This window comes from Pelecanus crispus, chromosome 4 (genome assembly GCF_030463565.1).
Source record: "Pelecanus crispus isolate bPelCri1 chromosome 4, bPelCri1.pri, whole genome shotgun sequence".
NCBI classification, from domain to species: domain Eukaryota; kingdom Metazoa; phylum Chordata; class Aves; order Pelecaniformes; family Pelecanidae; genus Pelecanus; species Pelecanus crispus.
Window position 1 is genome coordinate 8,607,286 of NC_134646.1, and position 19,362 is coordinate 8,626,647.

At 46.0% G+C, this 19,362-nt stretch overlaps 1 protein-coding gene across 1 annotated transcript in view; it reads left to right on the plus strand.

The window, feature by feature from the left end:
- Positions 1-774: 774 nt before the first annotated feature.
- FAT4 (FAT atypical cadherin 4) overlaps positions 775-19,362 on the plus strand; it is a 151,413-nt gene continuing 132,825 nt past the window's right edge. Inside the window, exon 1 of the mRNA XM_075709408.1 lies at positions 775-6,048. Coding sequence (XP_075565523.1) covers positions 775-6,048 — 5,274 coding nt within the window. The remainder of the gene's footprint in view (positions 6,049-19,362) is intronic.

Consider the following 19,362-nt stretch of genomic DNA (forward strand, 5'->3'; position numbering starts at 1 on the left):
CGCCCCGCCTCCCTCTCCCCACCCCAGGCGGCGACGAGAACTTTTTTTTTGGGGGGGGGGGGGGGGGGGGCGCGCAGCCTCCCCGCCTGCCCCGGGCGCAGGGGCCGCGGCCGCCCCCCAGGTGCGCGGGGCCCCCGGCGGGCGGGGCGGGGCGGGGGGCGTGGCGGGGGGCGGGGCTGCGCGGGGCGGGGCGGCCAATGGGAGGCCGGGGGGGGAGCCGGCGGCGGGCGTCAAGAGGGAAGGGATCAATGAGCGCCGGGCAAAGTTGGGGCCGGGCGGCGGCGAGCGCCGCGGCGCTGGGATAGGGACCCGCCGGTGCCGGGTTAGGGACCCGCCGGCGCGGGGATAGGGACCCGCCGGCGCCCCGCACCGCCGCTGAGCGCCCGGGCATGCTGGCGGCGCGGCGGCCGCTGAGGCGCGGCGGAGCGCGGGGCCCCCGGCGGTAGCGACGGCGGCTGCGGAGCGGCGATGCGGCGCGGCGCCCCCGGCCGCCCCCCAGCCCCGGAGCGGCGGCGGGAGGAGCGGCGGCGGCAGCGGCAGCAGCAGCAGCGGCGGCGGAGCGCCCCGTGAGCGCGGCGCGCCGGCGGGTCTGCTCCCGTCCGTGGCGGGGCAGGGCGAGCGGAGCACTCGGTGGGTGAGGAGAGAGGGAGCGGGAGCGGTCGCGGCGGGCTGCGGGGGGAGGCGGACCCCCGGGGGGCACCGGACCCCCGGGGGGCACCGCTGAGAGCAGCGGCGCCGGGCCCCCGCCTCCGGGCGCTGCCCCCCCGGGGCGCCATGGGCCGCCCCCCCGCCGTCCGCGGGGCCCCGCCGCTGCCGCTGCTGCTGCTGCTGCCGCTGCTGCCGCTGGGCGCCGCCGCCGAGCCCCGCCAGGTCTTCCAGGTGCTGGAGGAGCAGCCGCCCGGCACCTGGGTGGGCACCATCGCCACCCGGCCCGGCTTCACCTACCGCCTGAGCGAGCAGCACGCCCTCTTCTCCATCAACGCCACCTCGGGCGCCCTCCACACCCGCGCCACCATCGACCGCGAGAGCCTGGCCAGCGACGTGGTGGACCTGGTGGTGCTCTCCAGCCAGCCCACCTACCCCAGCGAGGTGCGGGTCCTGGTGCTCGACCTCAACGACAACGCGCCCGTCTTCCCCGACCCTTCCATTGTGGTGACTTTCAAGGAGGACACGGGCAGCGGGCGCCAGCTTATCCTGGACACGGCCACCGATGCCGACAGCGGCACTAATGGCGTAGACCACGGCTCCTATCGCATTGTGGCCGGCAACGAGGAGGGGCGCTTCCGGCTCAACATCACGCTTAACCCCAGCGGCGAAGGAGCTTTCTTGCACCTGGTTTCCCGGGGTGGGCTGGACCGGGAGGCCACCCCCACCTACCAGCTGTTGGTGCAAGTGGAGGACAAGGGTGAGCCCCGTCGGCGGGGGTACCTTCAGGTCAACGTCACCGTCCAGGACATCAATGACAACCCACCCGTCTTCAGCCAGACTCTTTACCAGGCGCAAGTGCCTGAGGACGTGCCCGTTGGGGCCAGCGTTCTCCAGGTGGCTGCAGCTGATGCCGATGAAGGCACCAACGCTGACATCCGCTACCGCCTGGAAGGAGGCGATGGCGGCGGGGAGGGGGCCGGCAGCCTCCCGTTTGAGGTGGACCCTGAGAGCGGGGTGATCCGCATCCGGGAGCGCTTGGACTATGAGGTGCGACAGCAGTACTCGCTGACGGTGCAGGCCATGGACCGAGGGGTGCCAGCGCTGAGCGGCCGGGCTGAGGCCCTCATCCGCCTGCTCGACGTCAACGACAACGAGCCCCGGGTGAAGTTTCGCTATTTCCCCGCCACCTCTCGCTTTGCCTCCGTGGACGAGAACGCGGCCCCCGGCACGGTGGTGGCCCTGCTGACGGTGAGCGATGCCGACTCCCCTGCGGCCAACGGGAACATCTCTGTCTCCATCCTGGCGGGAAATGAGCAGCGGCACTTTGAGGTGCACAGCAGTAAGGTACCCAACCTCAGCCTTATAAAGGTAGCAGCCGCGTTGGACCGGGAGCGCATCCCGGCCTACAACCTTACGGTGGCGGTGGCTGATAACTACGGGGCCCTGCCGCCACCCCCAGGCTCCCCCACTTCTTCCCTTTCCCCCGATGGGGCGGTGGCGGCTCCCGTGAGCCGCTCGTCAGTAGCTAGCCTGGTGATCTTTGTGAATGACATTAATGACCACCCCCCCGTCTTCGGGCAGTTGGTCTACAGGGTGAACATCAGTGAGGAGGTGCCCCTGGGCAGCTACGTGCGGGGCCTGAGTGCCACGGACCGTGACTCGGGCCTCAACGCCAACCTCAAATACAGCATCGTCTCGGGCAACGAGCTTGGCTGGTTTCGCATTAGCGAGCACAGCGGGCTGGTCACCACGGCCGGCCCCGAGGGCGGCACTGCTGGGCATGCTGCGGGTGCGTCCATCTCCAGCGGGCTGGACCGGGAGACTGCTTCTCAGGTGGTGCTCAACATCAGTGCCCGCGACCAGGGGGTGCAGCCCAAGTTCTCCTATGCGCAGCTGGTGGTCACCATCCTGGATGTCAACGACAACAAACCTCGCTTCAGTCAACCTGAGGGCTACCAGGTGTCCCTGGCTGAGAACTCCCCGTCAGGAACTGAGCTGCTGGTCCTGAGCGCCACAGATGGGGATCTGGGGGACAACGGGACTGTCCGCTTCTCCCTGCAGGAAGCTGAGCCGGCGCTGGCAGCCGTTGGCCCCTCCTTGGTGACCCCTCGCCGCATCTTCCGCTTGGATCCCGTCTCGGGCAAGCTCAGCACCATCTCGCAGCTGGACCGGGAGGAGCAGGCTCACTTCTCTCTGCAGGTCCTGGCCACCGACTTAGGCTCTCCTCCCCTGTCCTCGATAGCCCGAGTTAACGTGAGTCTCCTGGATGTGAATGACAATAGCCCTGTGTTTTACCCCGTTCAGTATTTTGCCCATATCCAAGAGAATGAGCCAGCCGGAACCTATGTGACCACAGTGTCTGCCACGGATCCCGATCTGGGACCCAACGGGACGGTCAAGTACAGCATCTCAGCTGGAGACACCTCCAGGTTTCAGGTCCATGGCCAGACAGGGGTCATCACAACCAAAATAGCCCTTGACAGGGAGGAGAAAACTGCTTACCAGTTGCAGATCGTGGCCACTGATGGTGGCCATCTTCAGTCGCAGAACCAAGCCATTGTCACCATCACTGTCTTGGACACCCAGGACAATCCGCCTGTTTTCAGCCAGGGCACGTACAGTTTTGTTGTTTTTGAAAATGTTGCCCTAGGTTACCATGTCGGTACTGTTTTTGCTTCCACCATGGACCTCAACACCAACATCAGTTACCTTATTACAACAGGTGACCAAAGGGGCATGTTTGCCATCAACAGAGTGACAGGGCAGATCACCACAGCCAGTATTATTGACAGGGAGGAGCAAGCATTTTACCAGCTGAAGGTGGTTGCTAGTGGTGGGGCAATAACCGGAGATGCTATGGTCAATATAACTGTCAAAGATTTAAATGACAATTCCCCACACTTCGTTCATGCGGTGGAAAGTGTAAATGTGGTTGAAAACTGGAAAGCTGGGCATACCATATTCCAGGCCAAAGCTCTTGATCCCGATGAAGGTGTTAATGGCGTGGTCCTTTACAGCCTTAAGCAAAACCCAAAGGGCTTGTTTGCAATCAATGAGCAAACAGGTGCCATAAGCTTAATAGGGCCGCTTGACATAAATGCTGGGTCCTACCAGGTTGAAATCTTGGCCTCGGATATGGGGGTGCCGCAGCTGTCCTCTAACTTTATCCTGACTGTCTCTGTCCATGATGTAAATGACAACCCCCCTGTGTTTGACCAGCTTTCCTATGAAATCACTATTTTGGAGTCGGAGCCTGTGAATTCCAGGTTCTTTAAGGTGCAGGCTTCCGACAAAGACTCGGGAGTGAATGGTGAAATAGCTTATAGTATAATTGAAGGAAATACTGGGGATGCCTTTGGCATATTCCCAGATGGTCAGCTGTATATAAAGAGTGAACTGGACCGTGAACTTCAAGAGAGGTATATTTTACTGGTTGTTGCCTCTGATCGAGCAGTAGAACCGTTTAATGCTACTGTGAATGTTACCGTAATTCTGGAGGATGTAAATGATAACAGGCCCCTGTTCAACAGTACCAACTATGTATTTTATTTTGAAGAGGAGCAGAGAGGTGGATCATATGTAGGTAAAATAAATGCTGTAGATAAAGACTTTGGGCCGAACGGTGAAGTCAGGTATTCATTTGAGCATATGCAACCAGATTTTGAGCTGAACACGGTAACTGGGGAAATAAGAAGCACTCATCAGTTTGACAGAGAAGCTCTTATGAGGCAAAGGGGAGCTGCAGTATTTAGTCTCACGGTAATAGCAACAGATCAGGGGTTGCCAAAGCCTCTAAAGGATCAGGCAACTGTACAAATCTACATGAAAGACATCAATGATAACGCTCCCAAATTTTTGAAAGATCTCTACCAAGCTACTATATCAGAATTGGCAGCGAATCTGACACAGGTTCTGAGAGTTTCCGCCTCAGATGTTGATGAAGGGGTTAATGGATTGATTCACTACTCTGTAATCAAGGGAAATGAAGAAAACCAGTTTGCAATAGATAGCAGCACAGGCCAAGTGACCTTAGTGGGCAAACTAGATCACGAAGCTACTGCGTCGTATTCGCTTGTCATCCAAGCAGTAGACTCTGGAGCAGTTTCCCTAAGTTCAACTTGCATGTTGAGCATTGATGTATTGGATGAAAATGACAACAGTCCTTCCTTCCCTAAATCAACCTTGTTAGTGGATGTCTTGGAAAACATGAGAGTCGGTGAACTTGTGTCATCTGTCACTGCTACTGATTCTGATTCGGGTGACAATGCTGACCTCCGCTATAGCATTACGGGGACAAACAATCACGGGACCTTTAGCATCAGTCCCAACACCGGTAGTATTTTTCTTGCAAAGAAACTGGACTTTGAGACGCAATCTTTGTATAAGCTAAATATAACGGCAAAAGACCAAGGAAGGCCACCACGGTCATCTACAATGTCAGTGGTAATACATGTTAGGGATTTTAATGACAACCCTCCTAATTTTCCTCCGGGGGACATCTTTAAATCTATTGTTGAGAACGTTCCTGTTGGTAGCTCTGTCATTTCCGTGACTGCTCATGATCCAGATGCGGATATTAATGGGCAGCTAACATATGCAATCATTCAACAGATGCCAAGGGGTAATCATTTCCGTATAGATGAGGTGAGAGGGACAATATTTACCAATGCTGAAATAGATCGCGAGTTTGCTAATCTCTTTGAGTTAACAGTCAAAGCCACCGACCAGGCTGTTCCTGTGGAGTCCAGACGATTTGCTTTGAAGAATGTGACCATTTTGGTGACGGATCAAAATGACAATGTTCCTGTGTTCATATCGCAAAATGCTCTCGCAGCTGACCCCTCGGTCGTGATCGGTTCAATCCTGACGACGATTATTGCTGCAGATCCTGACGAGGGCGCCAACGGAGAAGTGGAATATGAAATAATCAACGGAGATACTGAAACCTTCATTGTGGATCGCTATAGCGGAGATTTAAGAGTAGCGTCAGCTTTGGTGCCTTCTCAGCTCATATACAATCTCATAGTTTCTGCCACGGATCTTGGCCCTGAAAGGAGAAAATCCACCACCGAGATGACTATAATTCTGCAAGGGGTTGACGGGCCTGTTTTCACTCAGCCGAAATACGTTACCATCTTAAAAGAAGGCGAGCCCATTGGGACAAACGTGATATCTATCGAAGCGTCGAGTCCACGGGGCTCCGAAGCTCAGGTGGAATATTACATCGTGTCTGTCCGATGTGAAGATAAGAGCCTCGGGCGCCTCTTCACCATCGGGCGCCATACTGGCGTCATCCAGACCGCTGCCATTTTGGACAGGGAGCAAGGAGCGCGTCTCTACTTGGTGGATGTTTACGCTATTGAAAAGTCGTCTGTTTTGCCCCGCACGCAACGAGCAGAGGTAAAGCTTTTATTCAGTAATTATTTACCCGTTTGCTTTCTAAACGAGCCATTCTGTGGATTTGTTGTTAGCTGTTTTACAGATGGTAGTGCACAGCAGCAGACCTGAAAGCTAAGTCTGCTGATTCATTAGTTAAAGATAACCTTTCAATTAGTGTACATCAAACTGGTTTCCTCAAAGCTGCCTCTGGAAGTTTGAGAGAGGCTTAGGCGTAGTGCTTAAATTTGGCTACTGTAGGCATGATGTTGGTCAAATAAATTTTAGATACTAAATACCTCAGGTGCTAAAAGCTTTAATCGGGCATTTTGGAGTTTTGCGTGCCTTCTCATTTTAGCAATCGTTAATTAAGTCTTTCTATTGCCCTGTGAATTGTAACTGAACTTTTCACTACAGTCACCATGTCAGTATTTGTGTGAGAACTGGCCAGTAGGGGATTGCTCTCTGAACACCTCGTCTAGTGTCTCAAGTCTTAGATGTGCTTGGCGTCCCTGCCTGGTTAAGTCCCTCAGATAGGTCTCCTCATGCGTCTCCAATTTAGGTTACTTCTTCACGTATGAAGTATGAGTTTGAAAATGGTCTTGTTTCTGTTCTTGGATGCGACAGATGGTAGAAGTGTAACGTTTTAGCTGGCAACTTTCCTCATTGCAAAACCATTTGCCTTGACTGAAGGGTCTTTAAATGTTCTCTGCATGACTAGCTTGAGGAGCAAAGGGTGGAAAACAGGTTTGAAACATCATCTGTGATGTACAAATGTTTCATTTGCTCTGGCTGGTAACTGAGCCACAGGGTTGATCGTTCATACCATTCTAGCTGTCTTCTGCGCGAATACTGAGAAGCCTGGTGTGAAAGGGAGCCTTGTGTTTGTTTTAAGTTGCACCATCTTCTGCAGCTGCCTTCTGCCCTTCGCTGTGAGCCATTTAATTTGCAGTTCCTGGAAGTTTGGGGCTGGAACTGCTGAGTGGGTCAACCAGCAGAGGATGCTGGTAGTGCGTAGTAGTTCAACCATTTCCCTCGCCAGCGGAATATACTACCTCAATATTGCATAGCCCTATGCATCCCAGGCGTTACCCCCAGCTATACTTCCTCTTTGGCATTATGTCTTAGTTTTGAGCCACCAAGGATACTGTGGTGGTTTGTTTTTTTTTTTTTTTCTTTTTGATTTTAGCAGATGTGGTATTTCTAATTCTTACTTGGCAGCTGTAGCTTTTTCTCTTCATAGTCAATTGTTTTAGTGTAGTTTAAGTATAATCTGTACGGGTATGTAGCCTCACTCTCCTATACTGGCAGCGACCGATGCTCTACAAAGTAATTTTTAGGCAGGGAGTTTGAGCACTGTTCAAACTCAAAGATTTCTTAGCACGTATGAGAGAGATCTCATCTTAGCGTGTGTGCTATGTCCTGTTGATTATCATGTTTTGAAGAGCAGTAGCGTATTGGAAAATGACCTGTTCTAGTAGTGCTGCTGATTTAAATCATTCATGCTCTTTTTATGAGAAGATTCCTGTTACATAGGTCTTTGTAACCCTGCTAGGAATTTGTAAAAGATTAAACCTTTATCATTTTTTTCTTTTATTATTATTACTACATCATATTTTGTCTTGACAGACAGTTGTTTTGAGGGTTAAACCTTTGTCAGTGGTTATTTGGATCACGATCCTTCAACTCTGAGTCTGCCCACGTGACAGATGGAATTTCTTGCCTGGAGAAGGACTCACAGGAGACCCTATGGTTGCAATAGTCTCACACGTTGTAAAAGTATTTAATATGAATATTTGGTGAGCAGGGGAGAGAACAACCATTGAAACTTTTAAACAAATTTTACACTGTTGAATACAAACCACTCCTGAAATCAAAAGCAAATGTTTTATTCTGTAAAGAACACTGAAAGCAATAGTTGGGAGCTAGGATTTCACATTATTGGTTGCATCTTTGTAGCTGCTAAAATGCTTCTTCTCCCAAATGTAATTAGCTTACCGTGCTTCTTTAGAAGTGTATTATAAATTATAATCACCTATCAACTTGAAAAAACATAACCATATGCAGTCTTTCTCTTGACTGATTGAACTTCTCTAGAATGGCTTTTGGTGTCCCACACTTGAACAAGAACTACTACAGTGACATTCTTTGTGCAAGCTGTCAGTGGGTGCTAAATAAGCAATGCAGCTTTTTTCCATGTTGCTTTTGGATGACAACTTCTTTTGGTTTTGGTTTGGTGTATGCAGTGCACACATTTTGGTCTTAAGAGTTTGCTGCTGATCTTCTTTCGCAAAAAAACCAGCCAGTAGCCAAGTACTATCTCTTTGGAAACCCACCTTAAAGCACACTCATGCTAAAGTCTTTGTGCATCACATGTATAATTCAGAAGCATTAATGTTTTATTCTAGTCCTGGTTTTTAAGGTGATGGCTTGAGTGGTGGTATAACCAGAACGCTGATGAGGGACAATGAATGTGCATGAACCTGTAGAATATCTAAAGCCACAAAATGTAAGTGTTCTTTTGCCCAGAATGTCTTCAATTTTTTTTTGGTATATACATGGCAAGATGAAGACTGATTTTTAGATTACCCCTTGAGAAGTACGTTGTAAAGCATTGATGCAGGTGCGCAGACAAAGCCTGATAGGTCTGGTACTACTAAGCCTGACAGCTTTCTGAACAGATAAGCTGGATATAAGTTTTGTTTTCTGTTTAGTTTGGGTTTTGTCGTGTCGTCCTCCCCCTCCCCCCGGGGAAAAGCTTGAGTGTTGTGCATTTTCTTTCTTATTTCCCTTATGAAGACTATGTTGGGTTTTGTTTCTGAATATGGTTAAAGAAAAGGGGAGAACCATGATAGGATATGCTTAATAACTTTTACATTCTTCCTCACTGCCTGCTACGCCTTCTGCCCTGATGCCAGACATCATCTTAATTGCGCTGTGGCACGCGAGTGAGCTACTGAGCGCTCGGAGCCACCCAGTGTGAAACTTGCTGGCTGAGATTGATGAAGAGAGCAGCAGTAGCAAGAAAGTTGATAGATCTTTTGTCTAATGTAGACTTTAGGGATGGTTTTGGGTGGCAGGTACCTGGTGTGAAATAGAGATATTTACAGCTTTGAAACAGTGACCAGCTTTTGTCTAGCCAGCAGGCAGTGTAAAAGAAGAGCAGGCTTGCGTGAAACTACTTGCTCTAGAAGTGAATCAAACCTTGTCCTTGGGAAATACTGTGATACTTTTTTTTTTTTCCTAAATTCTGTCACTAAACTCTACTTTCTTTTGTGTGTGTTGGTTTTTGGTTTGGTTTTTTTTTTTTTTTTTTTTTAAATAATATCAGCTACACTGAAAAGATTCACCCAGTGCTCCAAATGAAAAAGTCTCTTCCCAGTCTTTCTCATCCATCCCTGGGGTTTGCCCTATAGGATCAGACTATAGATCCACTGATTGCATAGTTACCGGGGTTGTATGCTTGCCCTTGCTGAAGAGACGGGCCAAGGGAAGAGCTATGCAATGGCAGGACTGTGGTGAATCCCCTTCTGAACCCAAAGCAGCTCATGTGCCTTGAAACTGAAGGGTTACATTGTATTTTCAGTAAAGCAAAAGCAAAGAGTTTAGAAAACAAAGAACAGTTTATTTACAGTTTGTGGATTTTTTTTTTTTTTGGTCACTAGGTTTCATATTTGTGTATGTTTCTGTGCTTGTTATTACTCTATGGAAAGAAAAGAGGGGGGGCGTGTCAGGGAAATGCAAGTTGTGAGGTAAAGCTTTATGCTCAAAGTACCAAATACTTTGAGATTTGCAAAGAAAACCCGAGTGCTTGTTCCACTGTATTTTACAGCTAAGTGGTGTAATTTTGGATAGTTATTATTGAATTTGAAAGCTTTTTTAAATTTTGAACTTTTAGCTTATTTCTGTGTAATCTACAGTGACAAACCAGATGAGTTGACGTTGTGTGAATGTGTTCTGTGATCAGTCTTAGTTTTTCCCCTCTTGTTTTAATCATTAGGTGTTGCACTGTTCTTCTCGGATAAGAAAAAAATAATGTAGGTATCCTGAAGGGAGCCCTTCTCTTTGCTGTTTTACACCTTTTTATGTGTTTCTGCTGAAAGAAAAGGTTTGGCAATTTCTTAGCTCCTTTCTCTTGGCTCTCCAGCGTAAATTCTCTTCTAACCTCTTCAGGCAGGGCTGAGGGTTTCACCTTCATGATTTTATACTTAATATAGAATGACTACTGCATAGTGGCATCACTTGAAAACCATGTGACTTTATTCAGTCCTGCCTTCCAAAACAATAATCGTATGCTGCGTGATATTTTCGGTGGTTGTATGTTGTACCCTGTTTCTTGGCTGGCAGTAATAATAGGAACCCAGGGACAGTGCCTCATTTTCTGCGCTGTGTTACTAGGGATTAAAGGGAATTAGACAGGATTTCTAGTTTGCCTGTTTAACCCTTCGGTGGATGGCTTCCTTGAAAGGAGCAGTGGCTTTGCTAGGGACCAGTGGTGCTAATACGTATATTGTGTAGGTCAAATGAGAGGGTCACGGTTTTGGAGGTGAACTACTTGTTCAGTTAAACATCTTTCATATACTTTAAATACTTCCCTAGTTTCCAGGGAAGGGAGAGAAGGGTATAAATGAGGAAAGTGTATAAACTCTAAATGAAAGGCTTAGTGAGGTGTTGATTTGAAAGTGGAAATACTTGGAGAGGCTTATCAATGATTCCGGTAGCAGTTTTTATCTGCGAATATTAACATGCTTTCAAAAGAGGAGTGATTGGCTTAATTTTCACACAGAGAGACATGAGGCACTGAGGTTTCTTTTGCATTTGTACATTTGTAGCTGCTTCTTGTGCTACGTTTATGACTTGGCACCACTGGGAAGCCTGGACTTCCAAGTCGAGGGATGCTCCTAACTCCATAGTCTAGGAAAAAAAGCGTTCTTTAATCAGGCAAGATATGGGGATTTTAGACAATGCAGACTGTTGGTGTAGTCAAGATCTGGAAGTTAATCAAGACAGGCAGAATGAATGGCCCTCTTCCCCTAGAAAGAAAATCACAGGACATTTCAGCTCGACTCAGTGTGAACCGCAGCCATGGCCATAAAACCACGATCACATGATGTAACTACTTTACACAGAGCTTTTTGACTCAGCCCAGCCTAGGTCCTGCGGCTTAGCTAGCTCCGTGTCACTCCTGCGCCCCGCGGGTCCTCACTGGACCTAGAAGTGAGATGGAGGAACTGAAAGACTGCCGCCTCCGTTGCACGTATCTGCTGCAGAGCTACAGAAACCCGGACTAAGAAAGGGAAGATGCTGCTAAGCAGGAATGACAGAATAGAGAGGCTGCCTGAGCCGTAGGAGCACTTGTGCATCCCTAGTGCTTTTTTGGGCTGGGTACCGCTTCAGGAATGTGGGGCTAGACCTAGCATCCCCTTGAGAGAGAGAAAGGGGTGAACTGGTGGGGCGAAACATTGAGGGTGTTACTTTGCTAACCAAGCTGACTAATGGTGGAGGCTTTAAATTTAGTAAGAGAATTTGAACCCCACTTCAGAAAAGTCTTATCTGGCATGTCTCATATTTACCAGTACAAATAAGAACAATGGGGTACTCCTTGTATCCCTACTATTTATAAATCGTTTTATTCTTTAATGATACATGGCGCATTAATTGTAGCTTGACAAAGGAAACTACTTATGAAATGTTTGAGTAAACAATGAAAATCTGCTGCCTTGTCCCAGCTCCAAAGCCATCTCTTTTTTCTTCCTAGTGCTGATATTGCTGATTCTGAGAAATGTGTGATTATTTAAGTTATTGCTGTCACTTGCGCTGATCTGAAAAGAGATCTCTAAGCTCTCCTTGAACTAGAATGGGAGATGAATGTGCTTTATGTTGAAAACTGCTCCAAACCAATTTGTGGGTTTCACTTCAAAGTTGTCCCTTTTTCATCCTCTCTAATTTCTTTAATGATTCTGCCTTGCTACGTTTTCTTAATATCTAGAATTTCTCATTTCTTTGCTATTTTAGCAGCCTCTGGGCATTTTTGCATGTGAGGTCACTTCATAATTTTTATGTTAAAAATCACTAGACTTTAAAAACAACATTCTTTATTATGGAAAATATTATTTTTCGTGTGTCTCTAATGCAAACACTAGAAATAATAGCCAAAAACCAGAGCAAATTTTCATGTGCTTATTTTTGCGAAGTGTTAAATTCTTCATACAAATCTCTAAATGATTCTTGGGTTCTATCGATGTTACTAAGCGAGTCCTTTTCCATGTAAAATGATACTCCCCCAGAGCTGCTGGAGTGCAGGTTTATTTCCACGTGTTAGCGTTAGGTGAAGTAACCGGTGGCTGCTCATTTAGGAGAACTGCAGAAGTTGGTCACCAAAGCCCGCCTGCCCTTTTGGTGTCTCCAGCTCTCACCACTAGCTTTACTGGGGTAAGACTGTGTTGTTGTTGGCTCCTGAAATCTTTGCTATTTGTCTTTTCCCGTTTCCTGTGTATCTCTTGAACCTCGAGATGGCATCTCATCAGAGGATGTTCGTGCCCTTTTGACTGATGGAAGGAGGCTCTGGGCGTTTCCGTAGTCTCTTCTGAGTCTTTTCAGAGGTTGGGTTTTGTTGAACCACCACTCCAATGGCCACTTGCCACCCCTCCAATAACAAGGTGCCCATTTAATTTGTATCAAAGCAATCCCTTAGCGTGACATAGTTATACTGGTATAGTTTGTTTTAACTGTGTCTAGACTAGGGAGTAGAGTTACTGTTAAGTCAGTTTGGTTTCTTACCCATGGAATTGTGTCTGTGCAAAACCTGTGTGTAGACAAGCCTTAATACTCTGGGGTTCCAATTAGAAAAGAAATTTACGGTGACTAAAATTGAAGTAAAACAAAGAGTTTTCCTAGCATATTCTCATAGTCAGGAAAAGTGATGCCAGATCAGTATGGTACATCAGTACCATACAGATTTGTTTCAGTAAATTTATAGCCTTACTTCACTTTGCCAAGAATAATACCAGATATGTTGGAGAAACCGTGTCTTTGTTTTACTGTGATGTTTCTCTCTATTCTAATAAATCTTATTTTTAATTAGACCCTTAGTCTAGACTGTCACGCAGGTTTGTTTTTGCAGTGGTCTATATTTGTTTACTTCCTCAGAGCAATAACATACCAAAAGGACAGTAGAACAGATGGAAACTGATAGCTATGATTGCACTGTAAAAATACATATAGTCGCATTAGTTAATGCAAAAGAATTTCAAAGAGCCTATTATGAAGTGGTAATTTATGTGCCAACAGCTATGCGAAAAGTAATGAAAACAAGCGTTTGCCTTAGCATTTCATATTCTGCAGTCTTCACACATACAAACTGTTAATAGGCTGTTGCCTGTCTTGACATAGTGATCTTCAATTAGCGTGTAAGGGTTCCACTACATTTAACGCAGCCATCCAGACATCCAGCTCTACAGACAGAAAGGCGTGCTCACGGTGAAAACATTCGGCAGCCTCTGAGGCTCAGAAAGACACAAGAAGCTTTGGGGGCTCCTTCTTTTGGAGAAGAGCATCTTCTTGCAGTGCATCACTTTCCCTCTCTCTCTGCCCTGTGGCCTGGAGTTGGCATCCCCTGGCCAAGTTTGGGTTCCCTGCAGTGGCCAAGTGAGGGAAGCTAACTCCTAAGCACCCCATGAAGTTGATCTGCATCCTGTAATAGAGCTGAAACACGAAGAAAGGACTCTTCTTGCAGATCTTTAAGGGAAACAAATGGGAATGGCTTTGAGATGTGCCATATGGCCAGTATGTGAAGTATCATCAGCATTAACACAAAATTGTAACTTTCTTGATTTCATATATCTGCATTTTCCAGCCTCGTGGCTAGCTATGCCTTTCTAAACACACATGTACCTGCACGTGTCAAAATAATTCTCTCTTTGACCACTCAGTTGAATGTGCTTGGAAAACAACCAAACGGGGTCAAGCAAGGCTGTAGTTTTCTCTGTAGGATCTGCCTGTACCGTTTCCAGTTCTCATCAGGTACCCATCTGGACAGCTCCCAAGCAGGAGTCAAGCCCCAACTTCCCATTACAAGCAGAGAAGTGTGTAAAAGGCAAGGGAAGCGTGGCAGTGTAACTCCTTGTGTTAGTTTTTAGGGGATTCGGAAGGGACATAAGAAGGACGCACTTGTTTCTTCCGCAGTGCCCGTGACACAAGATGGGTGATGAAGGTTCAGAGCAAAGTCGTCGTGCGTTGTGTTTGGCGTGGCACGTGTGTGCCTGTGCTGCAGTATGGCACCAGTAACATGAACTTTTTTTTTTTTAAATAAATATAAGGGCATAAGAGAACACTAAAGCTGCTGTTTCAAGGACTGACATTGGTAGGTGTCTTTTGGGCCTCTGCACACTGCTGCAGCAGAAGTCAAGTGCTCCTGCCTTTCCTGGGAGCCGGGGTTTTGTATGGAGCTGGACCACAGCGCCCAGCCTGCCGTGCCCCATGTCTGCACGGAGGGCATGTCATCTTCTTATTTAATTCTGTCTGAACAGCACTGATAAAACTGATGAGCTGGAGACTTTGCGTCTTACAAGTTACTTTTGACTCATTTCCCGGGCCTTAGTTGGATATATCTTTCATGGAGCAGCTTGTTAGTAGAGAGCATACTGGTCACTGTCGCTGATGGGGACAAAGAGTGGGTTTACGAGCTGTGCTACAACAGCGGCCGCTTTTGGAGGTCTCCATCATAGCTTCACGATTCGTTCCTGTCCTCCCTGCTGGAGCCCGGAGCTGGACCGGTGCCGCGGCACCCGTGTGCACGCCCTGCCTTTGGGAGCAGGGTCTGCGACCCTGCCCGGGGCTTTCTCCAGGCGTCGGAGGTGGAGCTGCTCTGGGCTGAGCCCTAGCTCTGCTCCCATACCGCTGCTGCTGAGCGTTTAACGTCTGCTATGAAGCGAAGAAGGAACGAAAGACAACTTTTCACCCAGTGAGTTATGCTAGTGAGTGTTAGTTTTAGTTGTAAAATCATTTAAGTTTTTTCCTTAAGGATTCCTTTGGAGGTATATTCAATTTTAATGCTTTTGAAGCTTTTTCAAGATGTGATTTTTTTGGTCTAGAATATGAATGAGTAAAATACTAACTTACAGTTTTGAGCAAGCGTTTCATATCTAGTCCTCTTTGGGTTTTTAGGCAAAAGTTTTATTTTTGGTAGCCATGACATTTCTTGAAATATAATCCAGGAGAAGACTACTAATTCTAAGAATGTGTATATGATGTTTCACTTACCCAAATCTGTAGTTTTCTTTCTAAGCTATGTTCAGAATTTTATCTTGGCCCAAATTAATTTCAATAGTATCCAACACTAAGTAGTGCTGAAAGCAATTCAGCAATAGCAATTGGCTATCAAAACAAGAATTTGATGTGTAGCATCCTGAAGCAGCTGGGGAGAGAAAAAACCAAGTTCACATCACAGGGAGAGGAAAAAACCAAGTTCACATCATGGGGCATATGTGTATATTAAGATAAAACCTTAAGTATTGCTTTTTCTAAGCTAGAGGTGTGGGTTTGCCACAGGCACTGTGTACGGGGAAATATGTGATTATGTTTCCCTTGCAGTGTACTAGGAGATAAATTGTTCCTTGGAGAGCTAGAGAGAAAACTGAGTTGAAGGCTTTCCATGTCAGCTCCTTTTTGGATCATTTTTGATAAATTAAGAGAACTCTACTGAAATAGTTCAGAGGAATAAATAAGATGCCTGAGCTGTGGTACACATCTGTAGTATATGTGCTTAAAACTTGAATTTTCCATAGGGGTTTTCTTCTATAATATTACACTTCAGGTTTCCCGGTGCTTTTCCCCATTCCAGATTCTTTATTCTTTTCAATACAACAAATCTTTTTAATCTATCAAAATGTCATGCTGTCTGAAATATGAAGACATGTTGCAATTACAAGGCTGTTTAGAAACAGAAGGCGGGCTCAGTAGTTTATTGCGCTCTTACTCTTTCGAGACCTGCATTTTTGTTTGTGTGTATTTAAATGACTTTTTTGTGAGCACGATTCTATTCCCTTTGCAAGTTGCCTAATAAAGCTTTTATGCCTGTCTGCTTTGAGAAAAGAATTTGAACCTTTATGATTTCAGTGAACAAATTAATGAAAATCCAGATTTTAACCCCAGTAGGGTCATGTCAGACTGTCTGGAAACTAATTTATGGTGGTGGTGATCTTATGTGAAGTAGAGGTTTTCTTTCCACTGTTTTCTCTCTCTAACAGGACTCTTAACTCCTGCACTTCTAACTTCTGAGGAGTCAGCTTGGTTTATGTTATTTTTACATATAAATTCCTTAACTCCAAATAATTCCCGTGCTCAGCACTGAAAGTTGCACGGGTTTTTATCATCTGTTTATTTCTCCGTGCCGTGTTATCAAGTGGGGTTGCAGTTACTCAGAATAAGGTTAAGTGATCGCGTTGCGATCGTAATTAATTAAACATAAGCGCTGATACCTTATCATTTCGAGCCCTGCAATCGACAGACTGAGAAGGCCTCTTGACCCGTGCGCTGGTGGAGAGGGGAGGAAGGTGGGAGTGGACTTTTTCTTGCAGGGCAGGATGATATTGGGTAGGAGCAAGCTGCACACATGCCTGCCAAAATACTTGGATCAGACTAGAGGAACACAGATGGCTGAGGCTGATAAAGGTGTCTCTTATTGTGTGTTGTTTTTTTGGGTTTTTTTTTAATTTTTTTCTGCTCAGTACTGTTTTGAGTTTGTGTGCGAGCGAGGGGTAAGAGGGGAGGAAGACGACTACATGAGTATGTTTATTTTAATACATTTTACAGTGTAGGAAAGGAGTTGTATAAATTCAATACTCTTGCTCGGTAGGACGCCAAAGGCTGGAGCTAAGCCCTCCTTTTAGGTTTCTGTAACAAATGAACAATAATGCATCCTCAGGGATTTATGTCAAGCTGTCCAACCTTCGGTTCTTATCTGCTAATAGAAAAATCCTGAAGCATTGCTGAAAGTAGCTCCTAAAAATTGGACTGAGAGGCCTTAAGAGCACGTGGCCGCCTCTGCTCATAACTAACCTCAATGCTAGCTCTCCTTTTGCATGGCCCCTTTGCGTCTCCTTGTTCCTCAGGCCATTTTTTACCATGATTATTTGTTTATTACCATGCCTTATGTGATGTGTGCGTATATATAGACATGTATATATGAGTGTATGCACACGTATGTATAAATAATGCCTTGTCCTCTGAGGAGGTGGTGCCTAAGCCTGTCTGCAGCTTGTTTGGCAGAGGAGGAAGCCAAGCCACCACAGGACAGAGACATGGGAGGGAGCTCGTAAGGGGAGAGCAAGTCCCACATACTCTTAATCTGAGCAAAGTCCAGTTCTTAGCATTTGTTATTTATTGTTGTAGAAATTAACTGGTCGCTGCTATCTAAAAATGGTATGTCTGAACTTTAAAGTTGCTTGCAGAAATAAATCGTTGTCACCAGACATAGTGGTTCCAAGTCTGTCGCATCTGTTACACCCATGAGCAACGCCATCCATCAGGGCAGGGCTGAGGAGAAGGGAGTAGAAGCAAGACCTTTTTTCCCCTCCATCTATTTAAAGCAAAGTCTTAAACAGGCAATTTCATTAGAAGGCCTTAAAGATTCTTGTCTTGTAAATGATGACGGTGATGTTCTCCTGCTCATGTCAGCTGGAAATCCGCAGGATGTTCTTGCTGGTGAGTATGAGAGATGGTACTTGAGACTTCACGCTAGGGCAAATAAATTTCATTTTGAATATCTTTCTCAATCTGCAGTCATTAAGTTGAGATATTGCAGTTGTTTTTCATAGAAACTAATATATTAAAAAATCTAGTTGCAAAGCCGTACTCCTAATGGTATACTGTAAATAACTAAGATCAAACTTCATCCAAAACAGTGCTATTTTGGTCTGTTGTCTTCTAAATGCTCTTTCTCTCCTTCCTTGATCACCCTATATGTATATTTTTTTTTTTAAAAACAGACATTGAAATAGTATTTTTTGGTGCAGCAAAGCTGCCTGAAACTGGTGGAGGGAGACAGTGTTTCATTCTGAGATTTAGTGCTATACAAATGAATGTGCTTTTTTGATGCCTTGAGGTCTTGCATGTGCAAACAGTCTCTTCTATAAATATACCATAATATTAATGGTTATTAATTGTGGCTACTACTATACAAATAGAAAAATAAATGCAGCCCAGCTACATTCTGTCTGGGGGGGGTGCGGGGCAGGGAAAGCCCTTTGTGTGAGCAGGGAAATGCTACTTTTTTTTTTTTTTCCATGAAAATAATGTATCATTGTTATTACAGCTTTGGCTCTATAAAGGACGTATGAGCATGAGAATCTGGAATTTATAAAATAAATTATTACTAACAGTGGACTGGCTTTTCTTTGAGTTATGCTAATTTTCCATCACTGTAACTATATGTCATTTAATTAAATTACTCTGCATTTACATTGGTATAACCAAGCAGAAAATGAGGCCCTGAGTAAATAAGACGGACCTTCGATTTGTGTAAATTAAAATCTATATTGAAAGTGACACAGGGTAAACACTAAATATCTAACAAAAACCTTGCCTTTGCCAAGGAAATAAGGAAATCAAGACGTTCTGCAGTCTATAATTAGGCACTTTACATGGATGTAGCTCTGTAAAAAGGAATTTAAGACAATGGTATTAGCACAGTACTCCAAGGAAAAGAACTAGCGATAAATTATAGTGTGAAGTGGGCTACAGGGCAACTTAATGGAGAACAGTTTTGTAGGAGCCTCTGTTGAGAAGTCAATTAAACTCCAGAAATTCATTTGTAAATATATGCATTGCGTGCTGTTCATATAATTTAAAAATAAAGGGGAGCTTCATCTAGTATTAGAGTGCTTTCTGTTGTGACATGGTTTTAAAACGACAAAAATTAGCTGCTTTATCCGACCTAAGTCAGGGGGTAGGTACTTTTTACAAAGGCTGGTAAAAAGAATGGAGAAGGCCTCTAAAGTAGTTCAGTGGGGGCATGTAAATAGCCTAAAAATTGTACATATACCATGTCTGTTCCAGCTGCTAATAGCTGCTTGCACTTAGGAAAAGCAAAGAACAGTTGTTTGTTTTTTGTTTGTTTGTTTGGTTTTTGTTTGGTGTTTTTTGCTTGTTTGGTGTTTTTTGCTTGTTTGGTGTTTTTTGCTTGTTTGGTGTTTTTTGCTTGTTTGGTGTTTTCAAAAAAAGCAGCACTAAGAAGGGTTGTGTTGATATGCCCATCTACATAATCTTACAGGTTTTATCTTAATGAAAGTATTTAAAGTAATATTTCTGGGGAATAAGAATGATTCTTTATGGGGGGAA